General features: G+C 47.5%; 1 protein-coding gene and 1 long non-coding RNA gene across 6 annotated transcripts in view; both read right to left on the reverse strand.

The window, feature by feature from the left end:
- Positions 1-2,386: 2,386 nt before the first annotated feature.
- LOC117075708 lies at positions 2,387-5,400 on the reverse strand. The gene is made up of 2 exons (XR_004434090.1): positions 4,455-5,400; positions 2,387-3,657 (listed from the first exon to the last, which is right to left on the reverse strand). It is a non-coding gene; the product is annotated as an uncharacterized LOC117075708 (long non-coding RNA).
- Positions 5,401-5,962: 562 nt separating this feature from the next.
- Positions 5,963-17,513, reverse strand: part of LOC117075709 (UPF0577 protein KIAA1324) — an 85,633-nt gene continuing 74,082 nt past the window's right edge. For 2 of the 5 annotated variants that reach the window (XM_033198295.1, XM_033198299.1), the window contains 10 exons: positions 16,904-17,167; positions 15,192-15,365; positions 11,944-12,124; positions 11,515-11,611; positions 10,917-11,018; positions 9,281-9,407; positions 9,024-9,202; positions 8,336-8,501; positions 8,028-8,134; positions 5,963-6,249 (listed from right to left, as the gene is read on the reverse strand). In XM_033198295.1, coding sequence (XP_033054186.1) covers positions 6,216-6,249; positions 8,028-8,134; positions 8,336-8,501; positions 9,024-9,202; positions 9,281-9,407; positions 10,917-11,018; positions 11,515-11,611; positions 11,944-12,124; positions 15,192-15,365; positions 16,904-17,167 — 1,431 coding nt within the window. In that variant the 3' untranslated portion in view covers positions 5,963-6,215. Of the gene's footprint in view, positions 6,281-8,027; positions 8,135-8,335; positions 8,502-9,023; positions 9,203-9,280; positions 9,408-10,916; positions 11,019-11,514; positions 11,612-11,943; positions 12,125-15,191; positions 15,366-16,903; positions 17,168-17,513 lie in introns of all 5 variants that reach the window. The other 3 variants (XM_033198298.1, XM_033198296.1, XM_033198297.1) reach the window with 3 other exon arrangements.

Consider the following 17,513-nt stretch of genomic DNA (forward strand, 5'->3'; position numbering starts at 1 on the left):
GGGCAGAGAGGAGAGCACATTCTAGTGCTGGAGGCATGAAAGTGCTTATGACTCAGAGACCATCAAAAACTTGTGTGGTTAGAGTAGAAACAATGTTGGGAGGGTGAGCAGGGTGGGCTGTTAGGGATCTTGTAGGCCACATAACTGCATCTGTTGGAGACACAGTTTCTTCCTCTATTGTAATGGGGATAGTAGCTGCCTCCAGGACTGTTCTGAAAATGAAAAAAGGCAATGCCATCAAAGCATGAAGTCCAGGCTTGACACAGAGATGCCAAATGAATTAATTTTCTTTTCTACTTTCCTTCTTAGAGTTTGGACTTTATGTTATAAGCAGGGGTGATGTTCAAAATATTTAACCACCAGTACAACCCAGGTACCACCCAGTCAAAGCAGATGTGGGTCATAAACAACCAGCCTTGGAGTGTAGGTGGGGGCTGCTACCAATTGCTCCTGCCTGGCAGCAGTAAGGAGCCATCAGAGATGACACATTTGAGTGCCATCAGATGTATTAGAAAAACGGCTCTGAGTGTTCCAGCTCTTTTTTTTTTTTTTTTTTTTTTTTTGAGACGGAGTCTCGCTCTGTCGCCCAGGCTGGAGTGCAGTGGCCGGATCTCAGCTCACTGCAAGCTCCGCCTCCCGGGTTTATGCCATTCTCCTGCCTCAGCCTCCCGAGTAGCTGGGACTACAGGCGCCCGCCGCTTCGCCCGGCTATTTTGTATTTTTTAGTAGAGACGGGGTTTCACCATGTTAGCCAGGATGGTCTTGATCTCCTGACCTCGTGATCCGCCCGTCTCGGCCTCCCAAAGTGCTGGGATTACAGGCTTGAGCCACCGCGCCCGGCCTCCAGCTCTTTTAGAATTTTTTTTTTTTTTTTTAACAGACAGGGTCTGCCTCTGTCACCCAGGCTGGAGGGCAGTGGTGCAATCCACAATCACAGCTCACTATAATCTCAACCTCCTGGCCTCAGGCGATCCTCCAGCCTGGCCCTCCCAAAGTGCTGGGATTACAGGCGTGAGCTGCCACACCCTCTCTGAGAATTTGGTTAGCAGGTTTTCTGCCTTTTACCAGAAAATTTTTCATGAAAAAAAGAAAAAGGGCTCTGGCTACAGAGCAGGGGGTTGATACTGGCATGGGAAGCACTGGCAGGGAGAGGCCTGTTTGAAGGCTAGAAATTACCTAAGGACCCTGACGAAGAACATCTGGCACTTAGTGCATTCAGTCTGAAAAGTGTGACGTTCCCAACTCATCTATTACTAGCTGAGAGAATTATTTTTGGGGATCAAGTGCCCCCAACTAGAATGAAGTTCTGAAGCAGAAAAATCCCTCCAGGCACGCTGGCTCACGCCTGCAATCCCAGCACTTTGGAGGCCAAGGTGGGCAGATCTCTAGAACCCAGGAGTTTGAGACCAGCAACATGGTGAAACTCCGTCTCTCCAAGAAGTACAAAAATTAGCCGGGTGTGGTGGCACATACCTGTAGCTACTCAGGAGGCTGAGGTGGGAGGATCACTCGAGCCCATGAGGCTGAAGCTGCAGTGAGCAGAGATTGTGCCACTGCACTCCAGCCTAGGCAACATAGTGAGCCTCAAAAAAAAAAAAAAAAAAAAGAAAAGAAAGAAAGAAAGAAAAGAAAAAGAAAGAGAGAAAAAGAAAAAAAGAAAGCAAAAATCTAGTGACCCCGAGAAATGGTAGGCCCTTGATATCGTCTAGGATTTTCTCCACATCTAGTCTGTAATAATCTACCTCACACCCAAAGAAGTTAATTTTGCTTCTACTTGTGGATTTATTGTTATGTGGCTGGCCTCATGCTCCTCGAAAGAAACCTAAGCAGGCCGGGCGCAGTGGCTCATGCCTGTAATCCCAACACTATGGGAGGCCGAGGCAGGCGGATCAGGAGGTCAGGAGATCGAGACCATCCTGGCTAACACGGTGAAACCCCGTCTCTACTAAAAAATACAAAAAAAAAATTAGCTGGGCTTGATGGCAGGTACCTGTAGTCCCAGCTACTTGGGAGGCTGAGGCAGGAGAATGGCGTGAATCTGGGAGGCGGAGCTTGCAGTGAGCCAAGTTCGCGCCACTGTACTCCAGCCTGGGCAACAGAGCGAGATGGTTTATGAGTTATCTCTTTTGAGCTCATTCAATCTTGGGGTGTTGGGTATCATTAGATGCATTTTATTATTGTGGAAACTGAGGCTTTGGTTATTGACTGATTCCTCAACAAGCAGTGGGAGGTTTCTAGCCTATGTCCATCTTGTTCCAAAGTCTGTGCTTTTTTCTCTGCCTCTCTGCGAGTGTGGAATCCTTCTCCTCTTTAGTTTAAGCTTCCAGGACATTTACATTTCCCACTCACTCCTCCAGCCACCCAACCCATGTTCAAGAAAAACAACTTGTAAGGTATGGTTTTTATTTTACAAAAACAAAAAAAGTGACATGCAATACCCATCTTCTAACAAACTATTAATGCTTGGAATACAAAGTAAAAAGGAAATCCAATCAGTCCTGATGAGACAAAAATTCGATTTCACAAAGCTGAAAAAATCTATTACAAAGTTTCTGTTGTATAAATATAGTCAGTCTTATCTTTAATGTAGTCAGACAAAAAGAAGTTTTGTTGGCATTAAAAACAAAAACAAAATCCCTGCTGCTTGAATACCCCACAATCTTCATTTGTATTCCCAGCCAAGTACAGGTGATGACTACAAGATGAGAGTTACTGCGTGTTCCAGGACTCAAAGTAACCAAATGAGATTTAAACATTTTATCACACTCCCTCTACCAACAACAGCTTGGACAGACCACTATAGCGCTGGGTCAAGGACTAAAGACTTTGTTCATAGAAAATTGAACATGTAGGCTGGGCGCGGTGGCTCACACCTGTAATCCCAGCACTTTGGGAGGCCGAGGTGGGTGGATCACTTGAGCCCAGGAGTTTGAGACTAGCCTGGCCAACATGGTGAAACCCCCATCTCTACTAAAAACACAAAAATTAGCTAGGCATGGTGGCACATGCTTGTAATCCCAGCTACTGGGGAGGCTGAAGCAGGAGGATCGCTTGAACCCAGGACCGGGAGGCTGCAATGAGCCAAGATCATGGCACTGCATGCCAGCCTGGGCGACAAAGCAAGGCTCTGTCTCAAAAAAAAGGAAAAGAAAATTGAACATGTGTTCGCTCTCAAATGGGTGCACAACTCTGTGAGTAGGCAAAAGCCACTGAATGGTATGTTTTGAAGGTGAATTGTATAATATGTGAATTATATCTCAACAAAGCTGTTAAAAATATATGACATATCTAACTTGCTAGGGGAGCAACAGGTGACCCCGGTAGCGTAACTCAGGAGTTCCTGACAGGTCACAGGGCAGACCTGCAGAAGTCAGCACAGTAAGGGGTAGTAAAAAGTAGCTCCTTAAAGTATTATGGCTAAAATCAGTGGAGTCAGAATAAAGAAGTCAAAAACATATGTACTTTTTCCTACTGTTTCCAGAATAGTCTAAGGGCTGTCTGTGGCCTTTGTCACAAAAGAAAGCTATTCAGTGAGATGGCAGGTGCCTGGGTATTGCTGAGGCTACAGAAGATTTTAGGCCGGAACTCAGGAGCTGCATATCTGCATCCACACTGGGGGAAGTTCCAACACGGACACAGGTTCTGAGAGCTTGACTCCTATAGAAGGAGGGAGAATGTGGATACCCAAAGAAAAACTGGATTTATTAAACCACAGGGACTCCCTGCCATCAGCAACACTGTTGATGGCCAGGGACCACAGCATTGCTCTAGTTCTCATTGACTCTTACAAAGCCATCACCAGGGCAGCAGTGGCTAATCAGATGAGCATTTTGTGGCAGACCAGTCACTTGCAAAATGCCATCCCCTTTCTGTATCTACCATCTGTCACCAAATGGTTACTGGAGAAATGACACAGGCACAAATCATGGGCAACTGGGGCTTGACCAAGGGAAGGTCACCCTAGCCTGATAGTGATGGAGGCAGAATTGCCAGTAGAAGAAAGAAGGTAATTTTATTTTATCTTATTTTATTTTATTCATTTATTTTTTGAGATAGAATCTCGCTCTGTCACCCAGGCTGGAGTGCAGTGGCGCAATCTCCGCTCACTGCAAGCTCCACCTCCCGGATTCACGCCATTCTCCTGCCTCAGCCTCCCGAGTAGCTGGGACTGTAGGCGCCTGCCACCATGCCTGGCTAATACTTATGTATTTTTAGTAGAGACGAGGTTTCACCATGTTAGTCAGGATGGTCTCAATCTCCTGACCTCATGATCCGCCCTCCTCGGCCTCCCAAAATGCTGGGATTACAGGCATGAGCCACCGCACCGGGCCCCAAGAAGAAGGTAATTTAAAGTCTTGCTCTGGTTTTACCCGTTCTAGGTACTTAAAAGTTCATTGATAATAGTTGGTGTAAAATTGGGGAAAACGGTCATAGAAGACACCCACTCTACTCACCTTTCAGAAGGGATGTTGCCAGAAATTGGACCAGAAGTCTCTTTAGTTTTTTATCACACAAAGCAATTGAGAATGAAAAAAAAAGAGAGAGAGAAAGATAGGGGCTTAAAAGTGAGAAGTATCCCAGCTTGGTGAACACCTTGTTTATTTTTTAATTTTTTAGAGATAGGGTCTCACTATGTTGCCCAGGCTGGTCTTGAACTCCTGAGCTCAAGCGACCATCCTGCTTTAGGATTACAGGTATGAGCCACCATGCTGGGCCAGTGAACATCTTGTTAAACTCTCCTGGCCTTCCTTCCTTGAAGACTGGTTTGATTCTGCTGCTAGGGTATGGGCCTGGGATTCAGTTTCTTTTGTGGCCAGTCTAGACATTGATTCTGTGCTTGAGCAGATGGGTTAAGCTTAGAAGCAGATATCACGGCCACCGCAGGTCCATGCCATTGTGGGCTGGATCCCCTAAAGTGCCCCATTAAAATCTTGGTCTCCCTGTGCTCTTTTCAAATAAGAGACCCCTGTTCCATAATATGGCCCAAACTTCTAGGATGGAGGCACTCAAGGATGGGGAATTTTCCTCGCTGACAGGGGTTTGCCATCTCTGTGGGTAAACCCAATTGAGGATAAGGCTGGAACATCTAGGTTTGGGGCTTACCTGGTTCTTTTCAGTGTCATAGAGTGATAGTGGGAAGTTAAAAAAAATAATAATAGGGAGATGTATCCACAGGGCTTTGGGCATTTTCTTCATGAACTTTTTCCTTTGGCTTCAGTGAGAATATCTAACATTTACTTAAGAGAAGGGAATGAGTTACCTGGTTTAAAAAACAAATAAAAGGCTGAGTGCAGTGGCTTATGCCTGTAATCCCAGCACTTTGAGAGGCTGATGCGGACAGATCACTTGAGCCCAGGAGTTGGAGACTAGCCTGAGCAACATGGTGAAACCCGGTCTCTACAAAAAAAAAAAAAAAAAAAAAAAATTAGTGAGCCTGGTGATGCACAATTGTAGTCCTAGCTACTTGGGAGGTTGAGGTGGGAGGATAGCTTGAGCCCAAGAGATTGAAACTGCAGTGAATAGTGATTACGCCATTGCACTCCAGCCTATGTGACAGAGCGAGACCCTGTCTCATAAACAAAACCATTCCTTGTTGCCTCTCTTTGTGCTTTTCAAGCCTTTTCTTACCCAGACCTTACTCACCTTGCCCTCAGACTGCCCATTTCACTCCCTTTGAGCTGGTTATCCACAGGAAATGGATCCAGGCTGCTATGAAGATTGTCCACCAGGGAACCCCAACACCCTCCTCACCCAGCCTCTCTCCTAAAGAGATCATGAGCTGAGGGCATGCGAGGAAAACTCCCAGCTGTTTCTGCACTTAAGTTAGAGGACAGAGGAAATAGTTTCTATACTTAAGAAGAGAGAAATATCTTCATTCCAGAGCTGTAAGAATTATGAGCAGACAAAGCTATGGCTCTGGCGGATGGGCCATTTTGGGAAACAAGATACAAGCAAGGGCATCATTTACAAACAAAGTGTGGGTATATTTGGCAGGTTTGAGGCAAGCAGAAAGGAGGGTTTGGGTACTCTATAAAAAAAGATCTGAAATTCAAACATCTGATAAGGCCACAATGAAGAGATTTCCAGCAGTGGGTGTTGCAGGATGCTGGCACCCAAATCGCCGCAGGCTTGCAAAGGTGCTATGCAAGGTGAGGAGGCAGGTGAGGCAGGCAGTGCCTCTCACAGGTCCATGTCTGGGCCTCCTGAGGATGTCTTCAGCGGCACTGAGTCAAATCCATCAGGAGTCCTCTGAAAGAGAGATGGTGACAGGAGCTGGCTGCTGCATAGGGGCAAGTTTGGGGACAAAGGAGAGAAATGGAAAACAGGTGACAGAAGGAACCCTTATGAAATTACCGTTTCAGTGGATTTGTGGAAATACAGAAATTAGATACCCTCTATTCTGCTTGCTCCCTTCAGTGTCAGTTGGAGAACAATAAAAATATTTTTCTTTTAGGCCGGGTGTGGTGGCTCATGCCTGTAATCCCAGCACTTGGGAGGCCAAGGCAGGCGGATCACCTGAGGTTAGGAGTTCGAGACCAGCCTGGCCAACTTGGTGAGACCCCGTCTCTACTGAAAATACAAAAATTAGCCAGGCATGGTGGCAGGCGCCTGTAATCCCAGCTACTCAGGAGGCTGAGGAAGGAGAATCACCTGAACCCGGGAGCAGAGGTTGCAGTAAGCCAAGATCATACCACTGCACTCCAGCCTGGGTGACAAGAGCGAAACTCCATCTCAAAAAAAACAAAGAAAATTTTTTTTTCTTTCAAAAAAATGTTTTTGGCCAGGCACAGCGGCTCATGCCTGTAATTCCAGCACTTTGGGAGGCCGAAGCAGGCAGATCACCTGAGGTCAGGAGTTCAAGACCAGCCTGGCCGACATGGGGAAACCCTTTCTCTACTAAAAATACAAAAAAATTTAGCCAGGTGTGGTGGCATGCACCTGTAGTCCTAGCATCTAGGGAGGCTAAGGCAGGAGAAATGCTTGAACCCGGGAGGTAGAGGTTGCAGTGAGCTGAGATCACGCCACTGCACTCCAGCCTGGGAAATAGAGCAAGACTCCATCTCAATAAATAAATAAATAAATAAATAATAAATAAATAAATACATGTTTTTTAGAGACAGAGTCTCGCTCTGTTGCCCAGGCTGGAGTGCAGCGGCACAATCATAGCTCACTGCAGCCTCCAACTCCTGGGCTCAAGTGATCCTCCCCCCTCAGCCTCCCAAGTAACTGAGACTACAGGCATGCTCCACCACACCCAGCTAATTGTTTTTTATTTTTTGTAGAGATAGGGTCTTGCTATGTTGCCTAGGCTGATCTTGAACTCCCAGCCTCAAGAGATCCTCCAGCCTGGGCCTCCCAAAGTGCTGGGATTACAGGCATGAGCCAAAAATCTTAAAACTCCTCTGCTTTGCACCTTTGCTGAATTCTAGCAGTCCCAGATAGACTCAAGAGTCCCAGGGTGAACTGTTCTCCCATTGGTTTAAAAAAAAAAAAATCGCAGTCTAAGGAGGCCAAGGGAGTCTCCCTAGCAGGTCAGCACAAAGGAAACAAGACTCAGCAATCTAAACACCCAAGCACGGTCCTTTCTTCACCCCCTCCCAATACCCTCCTTCCTCTTTCTGCCCTCCCAACCCACTCCTATTGGGATGAACTGGTTCAGAGCAGTAGTCAGATATGGGCATTGGTAGAGTGGGGCTGCAGAGGGCTATAGCCCTGGAGGACTTGCTTGAATGCTCTCAGCTGGCCCCCACGCCCAGTGACAGTATTGTCTGTATTGCATTTATGAGCTTCATAGTCACTCACCCACCCACACAAACTCACCCAGCCCTCCCAGCTCAGAATTGCTCAGTGGGGAACAGCTGAGACTGAATTATGATTCAGCGCCCAAAGGACTGGACCCAGACACCTGGAGGACAGCGCCCCCCACCGGTCAAAGGAGAGCCTGACTTCTATCAGAAGTTGATCCCAGAGATCATCTTTTCCCCCTTTCAGTGAAAATAAAAAAAGGGGTGGGGGATGATTCTTACAACATGGATGGTTCAGTACTCCTTCTGGCAGTGAAAAGGCCCAAGCAGCTCACTAACTGGAGTACATGTTGAGATGTTGAGAGAGAAGCAGCCTGATCAAGAGCAGCCTTGGGCCCCAGGGGGAAAGAGTATTGGTGTAGAAATACAGAAGGCAGAAGGCAGGATTTTCAGAGTGGGGAAATGGAATTGTATGGGGTGTGGGGAGCAGGGTGCCCATCCCTGAACGGTACAGGACCATTCAGTGTCTGAGGAGCAGTGTCTCCTCCAGCCCTCCAGGCTGACCTCAGTGCACTGGCCAGGCCCCCTACCTTGGAGGTAAATGATTTGATCTTCCCAAAGAGTGACTTCTTGCTGGTAAAGATGAGGTCGTCTTCCACATCCTCGCCTTCCATGATGGCACAGCTGTCAGCTGCTGGCAGGTCACAGTCCTTGAGGGTAGCATTCATCACCAGCTTGGAGTACTTGTACTCTAGTCTATAAAACAGGAGGATGGGAAAGACAAGATCCCAAAATGTGGGAATAAGGGGAAAAGAGGTAGCGAGGTTGGGCTACAAACAGGTCCTATTCCCATGCCATGGGTAAGGAGACTGAAGCATGGTAAAATGGTGTCAGGGCTGTGGGACTAGAAGGAATCTGGGTTCCCAGTTCAGAGATCTTTGTTCCTTAAGCCTGTTTCTGTGATCTCAAAGTTTAATAGAAATATCAAAATCTTAATGTCATTCTCTGTATTGTTAAGAATAACAAATTAAGGATACTCTTTGCTTTTGAGAATTTAACATCCATTTATAGACTGCTACGTGGTACCATCCCTGTTCAGGAGTCAGGATAACCAAACCATGCACTGGATAAGTGGTTCAACAAGTCTCTGGCCAGAGTCACAGAGTCTGTATGTAGCCAATTCCAGAGAAAAACCCCATTAATTTACACTTTCAGATATTCTCCCTGATCAATAATCCAACCCTGTCCATCCCCAAACTCCAATACCGCGTCATGTACTTTTGATTCTTTTTCCAAAAGTAGCAAGTCAAGACGGTGAGCAGGACGGCAGTACAGGTGCCTGCAGAGATGCCCACTTTCAGCCAGAAATCTATGGTTTTGCAGATGGCGACTCTCTGCTCAGGCAGAGAAATGCCACCAGAGCATAGCTTGGGTTCTCGCCACACGTAAGTAGTCTTCTGTTGGGGAGAAAAACAAGGAACTCAGATCTCTCATTCCCTTCTCTCGTGGGAGTGCCCGATCAGAGGGAAACCCACCTGGATCCCAGCCACACAGCTGCTGACGATAGCGTGGTAGTCAGCCACTGAGCAGAGCGGGCAAGCAGCCTCACTCTCCCACAGGAAGTGGAAGTTGCAGCCATCACAGGTCCCATCCGAGCATGTTCTAGCGAAGCAGAAAAGAGACCTGAGCTCTCACTTGCTGGACTGGTGGGGAAGATCTGGTTGGAGGCCTGTTGTCTCACAGCTTACCTGATTCACCCTCTCCCTGCCCAAACCATTAGCCCTACCAGGATCCTTCCAACGAGTCCTTAACACAGGTTTTGATCTCTGATTTCACTGATAAGAGGCCTTCCTGGCCTCCAATGGGCTCTCCACCCTCTGCCTGTTTATGTTTTTGCTGACATCGTATGAGAGCTATTGTAAGGTGTCTGAGCTCCAGCATGGCTGTCCCAACAACCCCTTTGAGGTTCCTGTCCACCCCACAGACTTGTGACATTTGCTTTGTTTTTTTTTTTTTTTTTTTTCTGAGACGAAGTCTCGCTCTGTCGCCCAGAGCTGGCGTGCAGTGGCGCAATCTCAGCTCACTGCAAGCTCCGCCTCCTGGGTTCCGGCCATTCTCCTGCCTCAGCCTCCCGAGTAGCTGGGACTACGGGCGCCTGCCACCTCGCCCGGCTAGTTTTTTGTATTTTTTAGTAGAGACGGGGTTTCACCGTGTTAGCCAGGATGGTCTCGATCTCCTGACCTCGTGATCCGCCCGTCTCGGCCTCCCAAAGTGCTGGGATTACAGGCTTGAGCCACCGCGCCCGGCCGACATTTGCAATAGCCACTTTGATGCAGCTTCCTGGTGATGGGATTGGAGTTGAGGTGGGGTTCAGGAATGAGCTTCCGGTCATGGATACCTGTTATGTACTTTACTGTGATGTTTACAATGGCCAGAATAGGGATTTGACACTCAGACACCACTACTGGGTCAAGACGCCCTGCTTTGCTCCCCATCTCCCCAGTCAGTTCTTTAGGCACAGCATATCCAAAATGTCTTCCTCGAGACGCCAGTGCCCGTCAAGATGTTAGTTGCTGTTATGCGGGGAGGGGAGGGGTGTCCTGTGGTCCTCTTCACTTGGAAATTTTTGATTTAGTTCACTCAGCTATTAAACTCAGAACTGGGTATTTTCATTGCAGAGAGATTCCTAGGATCCCTAAACCTTTATTAATCCTCATAATAGCCAGAGATCACGAAACGTCCTAAAGTCTCCTTGTCTCATTTCATCCTCAAAACAACCCGCTGAGGGAATTTAGCATTATGCCTATTTCTTACCTTCTTTAGGCCTTTTACAAGAGGCCTAAAGAAGGTAAGAAATGCAGCCATGATAACATAGCTAGTTAGTGGAGGAGATGATTCAATCTGGCTCTCAGCCGAGCTGTTGGTTACTGTGCTACGCAGCTGCCACCATAATGGACCAGGAATGTGAGAGTAACTTTCACTCTTCCTTCTACCCCATTCTTGCCATATGAAGATTGAGGGTCTGGGGCCATGACTCTGCCCCTAAGAGCCCATTAATGGATCTCAAACTCTTTTCTTTTTTCTCCTTTTCACTAATCTCTGGATCTCAGGATGGAATGACTTCAAGAAAGGGAGATTTTGGCCTTCGTCACACCCCTTTGCAGGGCTTACCCTGGCAGCGACAAACTTCCAGGGACAGTTTTCTGTGGACTGCACCTGATACGGATGGTGGTTGATCTCCCAGAACTGCAGGACTGGGTCACATCATTGGACCTGCAGAGAAAGCCAGCCCCCATGGGGGAATGAGTCACTCAGCTGTGTTCCTGGACAGCCACCAAGTGAAATCCGCATGGAGCAATTCCCTTGCTGGGGAAGTCGGGACTTGGGCTTTAGCCTGGCACACAGGGAGTGAACAGGCCTTGGTTTATACGTGGAAAGGGTGGGGATCAACAATATGTAGTCAAGGGGGAAATGCCCTGGTTTAGGAAAGTCATGGCTAGCATCCACTGGAGCCTACTTAGGCTGGAAGGGAAGTCCACTGCAGATCATCCAATATTTCTCCTTGCCTCAAGGGCAGATCTGCTCCAATAATATCCAAGAAGCTGGGATCAGGAACTCCCAGCCTTTAGCTATCATGACTGGGCAGATCTGCTAGACCTCAGACATGTTCTGGCTTGATAAGCAGTAGGTGGCTAGAGAGGGAGGGATGCAGCAGAAATTATGGAGGAGTCCTAGGTTTCACTTGCATAGCCTAGCCTCTCATCTTCACCTATAAAAGAAGATCACGTCCGGTATTCCCAAGGACTCCGGGTGGAAAAGTTCAGCGGGGGAGGTGATTCCATGCAGAGTCATATTTGTTGTCACCCCTGCCAAATTAGAGCTCCTAATTAGTTCTCGCTAGTAGCATTAGCTGGCAACCACTTGAATTCTTCCAATACTTGTCAACATCCAACCTCACTTCATCTCATCACATCCCTGATTGACTTATGAAAGGGTGAAACAAGGGTTTGTCAGAGTCCCCGGGAGCACTTTGCACACAGAGTGGAATAGAAAACACAGGTCAAGAGGTTGGGCCCCTCATGTGGGGCCTTTTACCTCCCAGCCTGGTAACCTCACACTCTCTTACACATACATACACGCATGCACACACACTCTCTCTCTCTCAAACAAGGCTGAGGCAGGCAGCAGAGTTACTCACCAATAAGTCGGTCAGCAAGGCTGACAGGCTGTGAGGAAACCCCAGCCTTGTAGCCTGTCACCTCTGGGGGGATGATGACTGCCTGGCAGACGTAGGCTGTGATAGATTTGGAGAACCCTGACTCACCCTCAGGAATCCGGAGGTCAGTGACATTGTCGGTGCACACAGACATTTTCCTGCCCTGGTGGGGGAGTGGGGAGGAAGAAGTGGGAAGAAGTGAGTGGTCACAGAGGAATTCCCAGAAGGGAATAGGGAAGGCTTTTTTACATCTAAATTTTCAGCATTCCAATGCTATGTTGCAGGGGAATGATTCATCCCAGGTCTAATGACGAGACAGATTTGATTTTTTTGTTTTGTTTTGTTTTGTTTTGAGACAGGGTCTTGATCTATTGCCCAGGCAATGGTGCAATCATAGTTCACTAAAGCCTTGACTTCCTGAGCTCAAGCAATCCTCCTGCCTCAATCTCTCAGAGTGTTGGGATTACAGGGGTGAGCCACTGTGCCCAGCCAACATTTTCAATGTTATACATTTTATTATAAATGGTGCTGGCCGGGTGCAGTGGCTCACACTTGTAATCCCAGCACTTTGGGGGGCCGAGGCAGGTGGATCATGAGGTCAAGAGATTGAGACCATCCTGGTCAACATGGTGAAACCCTGTCTCTACTAAAAACACAAAAATTAGCTGGACATGGTGGCACGCACCTGTAGTCCCAGCTACTTGGGAGGCTGAGACAGGAGAATCGCTTGAACCCGGGAGGCGGAGGTTGCAGTGAGCAGAGATTGTGCCACTGCACTCTAGCCTGGCGACAGAGTGAGACTCCGCCTCAAAAAAAAAAAAAAAAAAAAGTGCTAAATCTGGTGTCTCATCCTTTTTTTTTTCCTCTAGATTATAAGAAGTAGATGAGCTTGAAAACTGAAGGAAACCTTTACATTACAATAAAATAAAGAGTTCTTCTGTCTTTGAACTAAGGATCTGTAGTGTGGCAGTACACTATAAGCATTTCTAAACAGGAAAGGAGTAGAGAAAAAAATACACCATTTCCCCAAATCACCACCTTCGTTGCTCTCCATAATTCGCTGACACTTTTGCTACATGGAGCCTGCTTTATTCAGTCTTATTTCCTAAGTGATCATGACCTGTTATTTCTGAGGCTTCATTTTAACTTCTTTGAAGACTTCTGAAAACAAGATAGAGATGCCTATCTCTAATCTTTCACAGATTAGTTTCTTTCTTGACACGTTCTCTATATAAACACCCATCAACTTCTTTGCATGCTGCAGAAGATGGGTCAGAGCTCTATGATGTGAAGGCCTTACCAACAACAGAGTCAAAGACGAGATGCTCAAGATGCACTTTATATTGTAACTTTTTTTAGATGGAGTCTTGCTGTGTTGCCCAGGCTGGAGTGCAGTGGCATGATCTCGGCTCACTGCAACCACTGCCCCCTGGGTTCAAGTAATTCTCCTGCCTCAGCCTCCCGAGTAGCTGGGACTACACACGTGTGCCACCATGCCCGGCTAATTTTTCTATTTTTAGTAGAAACAGGGTTTCACCATGTTGGCCAGGCTGGTCTCGAACTCCTAACCCCAGATGATCCGCCTGCCTTGGCTTCCAAATTGCTGGGATTACAGGCGTGAGTCACTGTGCCGAGCCTATTTCGTAACATTTGAAATGAACTTTCCAACTGCTAATTGTGGCTTGCTTGCAGTTTAGTCAAGTGCAGTGGTGGGATTAACCTTTGCTTTTCTGCCTTTGAATTTTGGATCTGAAATATTTGCAGCAGCATGAAATGGCTGATGGTGACAATCTTTCCTTATAAAGCATTTCATTTTACTTTCTTTCATGCTGTCAGCAAAGAGACATGTGGATGAACTAGAAACAGCTGATTTTATCCAGCCCCTAGGAAACAAGCGACAAATGCAGTGATTGCTGAAGACTGCTTTTTCAAGAAAGGGAAAAAAACCTTTTCTCCTGCGTATTTCTGGGTTTTCGTCTGTTTGTTTTGTTTTGTATTGTTTTTGTTTTGTTTTTTGAGACGGAGTCTCACTCTGTCGCCCAGGCTGGAGTGCACTGGCGCAATCTCGACTCACTGCACGCTCCGCCTCCCGGGTTTATGCCATTGTCCTGCCTCAGCCTCCCAAGCAGCTGGACTACAGGTGCCCACCACAATGCCCAGATAATTTTTTGTATTTTTAGTAGAGACGGGGTTTCACCGTGTTAGCCAGGATGGTCTCGATCTCCTGACCTCGTGATCCGCCCGTCTCGGCCTCCCAAATGCTGGGATTACAGGCATGAGCCACTACACCCGGCCTTCCTCCTGCATATTTTTTTTTTTTTTTTTTTTTTGAGACGGAGTCTTGCTCTGTCGCCCGGGCTGGAGTGCAGTGGCCGGATCTCAGCTCACTGCAAGCTCCGCCTCCCGGTTCACGCCATTCTCCTGCCTCAGCCTCCCGAGTAGCTGGGACTACAGGCGCCCGCCACCTCGCCCGGCTAGTTTTTTGTATTTTTAGTAGAGACGGGGTTTCACCATGTTAGCCAGAATGGTCTCGATCTCCTGACCTCGTGATCCGCCCGTCTCGGCCTCCCAAAGTGCTGGGATTACAGGCTTGAGCCACCGCGCCCGGCCCCTCCTGCATATTTTTAAATAGACTCATTCTGAGGAAATAAAGGTCAGGTAAGAGTAAAAGAAAACCTTATTTTATTTTATTTTATTTTATTTATTTATTTTTTGAGACGAAGTTTCACTCTTTTTGCCCAGGCTAGAGTGCAATGGCGCGATCTCAGCTCACTGCAACCTCCACCTCCCAGGTTCAAGTGATTCTCCTGCCTCAGCCTCCCGAGTAGCTGGGATTACAGGCATGCGCCACCACGCCCGGCTAATTTTTTTGTATTTTTAGTAGAGACGGGGTTTCTCCATATTGGTCAGGCCAGTCTCAAACTCCCCACCTCAGGTGATCTGCCCGCTTCGGCCTCCCAAAGTCCTGGGATTACAGGCGTAAGCCACCGCACCCAGCACCCAGCAAGAACACATTATTTTAAACATCTGTATTTTCTTAAGTGTTTATAATCCTGATTATTTAACTTGAGGGAAAAAAGTCCTCAGGGAGAATAATATTTAAAAACCTTTGAAGCTCCTCAACCCCCTGCTGCCTGAAGAATTTCTGATTTTCTCCTGTGTCTGTCTCTGGCCTCTGATCTATGGGCCTCCCCCATTCAGCTCTCACCCTGTCAACTGGTATACCTTACCTGGTTTCCACAGAGACTGAGGGTAAAGTGATGGAAGTATTTCAGCCCTTTGGAAGTGAAGCTTGGCCCTCCAGCAAGAGTGACAGTGTTTGCCAAAGCGGAGAAGTTGTAGTTGAAAGTCCTGGTCGGAGTGTTGCGTGAGAAGATGCAATCGTTGTAGCACAGAGAGTGGATCTGACGGGGAGAGGGACGGGTCAGGCCCACTGGTCAGGCAGGGCCTTGAGGGGCCGCAGCCGAGAATAGCAGTTTTCTCCCCAGTCTGGTCCCGCCCAAATGGGGTCAAGAGGAGGAAGAAAGGATTAGGGGTGACTAGCAAAGGAAGTGAAACAGGCACTAGGGGATTTATGTACCTTTGCCATTCAGTTATTAGCACATATGTGATGGACAAACCCAAACCTGTTATTGTTCAGAAGGGAGTTTGGTCAAATTCTATAGCCTTATTCCTGTGTCTAGATTATAGAAGCCTCTCAAGACACAAGAGGATCCTTTTTACTTTCCAGCAGAAGACAATGAGGTACTAACCAGAAAAGGGTATCTGAGATGGAAGAAGAGAAATTTTTCTTGCTCCCTCCTCACCCCCTCACAGTGTAAAACTCACTGAACTCTGCTTCCTGTTTCTCAGGTTCTCTGTAGGAAACTGAACTCCGAAAGGGGCTTTTCTTCCCATAAACCCGTTCATTGCTCTGTTTTAGGGTCACCATTCAGCGGCAGCCGCACACAATTGTCATTCCCTCCCACAGCAGCAGAGGGAGCTCCAGTGAAGGAAGGTTGTAAAAAAAGTCCAGGGTACCGGAAAGAGGTTGCGAGGGGTCTGTAGAATTGCTGCACTTCATTGCGCAGATGAACTAGGCAACGTTTGCAGAGTACATATTGATAGTGCCTTACAGATGTATGTGCATGTAATTGTGATCAGTAAAATACAAATTCATATAAAAGCATCGATTAATAACTGAGAGCTTTTAGTCTAAGTACTTCTCAGATGCAGAAAGTACATGGGGGCAACAACACTGCTCCCTACTTTATTTATTTATTAGTTTTTTAAGGTGCTTTTAAAATTTTATTTTGTAAATTAGAGACAGGGTCTTGCTCTGTCACCCAGGCTGGAGTGCAGTGGCACAATCATGGCTCATGACAACCTTGAACCCGGGGCTCAAGTGATCTTCCCACCTCAGGCTCCCAAAGTGTTGGGATGACAGGTGTGAGCCACTGCAGGCAGCCCTTTCCCACTTAGGAAAGGAATCCTTATACTTGTAAAGCTGAGAAGCCACTGGGATAGAAGACAGCAATGCCAGTTATCATATGTCCCAGCAATGGCTGGGTTTCTATCTTTCCAAAGAAGGGGCAGATTTCCATAATAACAGGATGGATTGAACGATGCTGAATATAAGCCACAGGCCCCACCCCACTGTTCCTTCCCTCTAGGTCTCTGCACACCTGCCAAATAACCCTCTGGACCAGACGGTCACCAACCTCTCTTACCTGCCAACTAAAGAGGAGACTTGTCAGTGACTGAGTCCTGGACCCTGGAAATCAAGCCCTGCTCACCCTCTACAGTCACAGCCTGGATGGGTGTCCTCCAGGACTCCAACCTAGGAGTATGCTGGGGGAGCACTTGGGTATCAGCCTCTGAAGAACCCCACCCAGGACCCAGCATCTTCTGAGCTCATCCAAGCAGAGGGTCAGGTTTAGGATAAATGCCAGACTGCAGGTACCTTGTTGTTCTTGGTCCCTGGACCACAGGGCACACAGGCCTGGACACCGTAAGGCTGGTGGGCTTTCAGAATGGTGTTAGGGGGGCAGGAGTGGCAGGTTCCTGAATCTCGGTCAATATAGTAACCAGCAGGACAAGAGGTGCAGGAGGAGCCCACATCAGAGGCCTCTAGAGCACAGGGACGGCAGTAGGAGGCCACGCCATTCATAACATTGGTGACATTGATGGAGTAGATCTTGGCAACGTCATTGGTGTACTTCCTGCTCTGAAGACAAGTAGACAAGAGGGGAGAGGGGAGAGGCCTGAGACACCAGCAACAATTGAGCCCTCTAGAAAGAGCAAGGTACTTAATCTTCCATCCTGTGATACTCAAGAAGAATGTTAGAAGCATCTGACTCTTTTTACTCACCAGTAGCTCTTCATGTGCATTTGGTGTCATTTTATTTTATTTTATTTTATTTTTTTTGAGATGGAGTCTTGCTCTGTCGCCCGGGCTGGAGTGCAGTGGCTGGATCTCAGCTCACTGCAAGCTCCGCCTCCTGGGTTTATGCCATTCTCCTGCCTCAGCCTCCAGAGTAGCTGGGACTACAGGCGCCCGCCACCTCACCCGG

The sequence above is a fragment of the Trachypithecus francoisi genome, unplaced genomic scaffold (assembly GCF_009764315.1).
Source record: "Trachypithecus francoisi isolate TF-2019V2 unplaced genomic scaffold, Tfra_2.0 Lachesis_group5, whole genome shotgun sequence".
In the NCBI taxonomy this organism is placed as follows: domain Eukaryota; kingdom Metazoa; phylum Chordata; class Mammalia; order Primates; family Cercopithecidae; genus Trachypithecus; species Trachypithecus francoisi.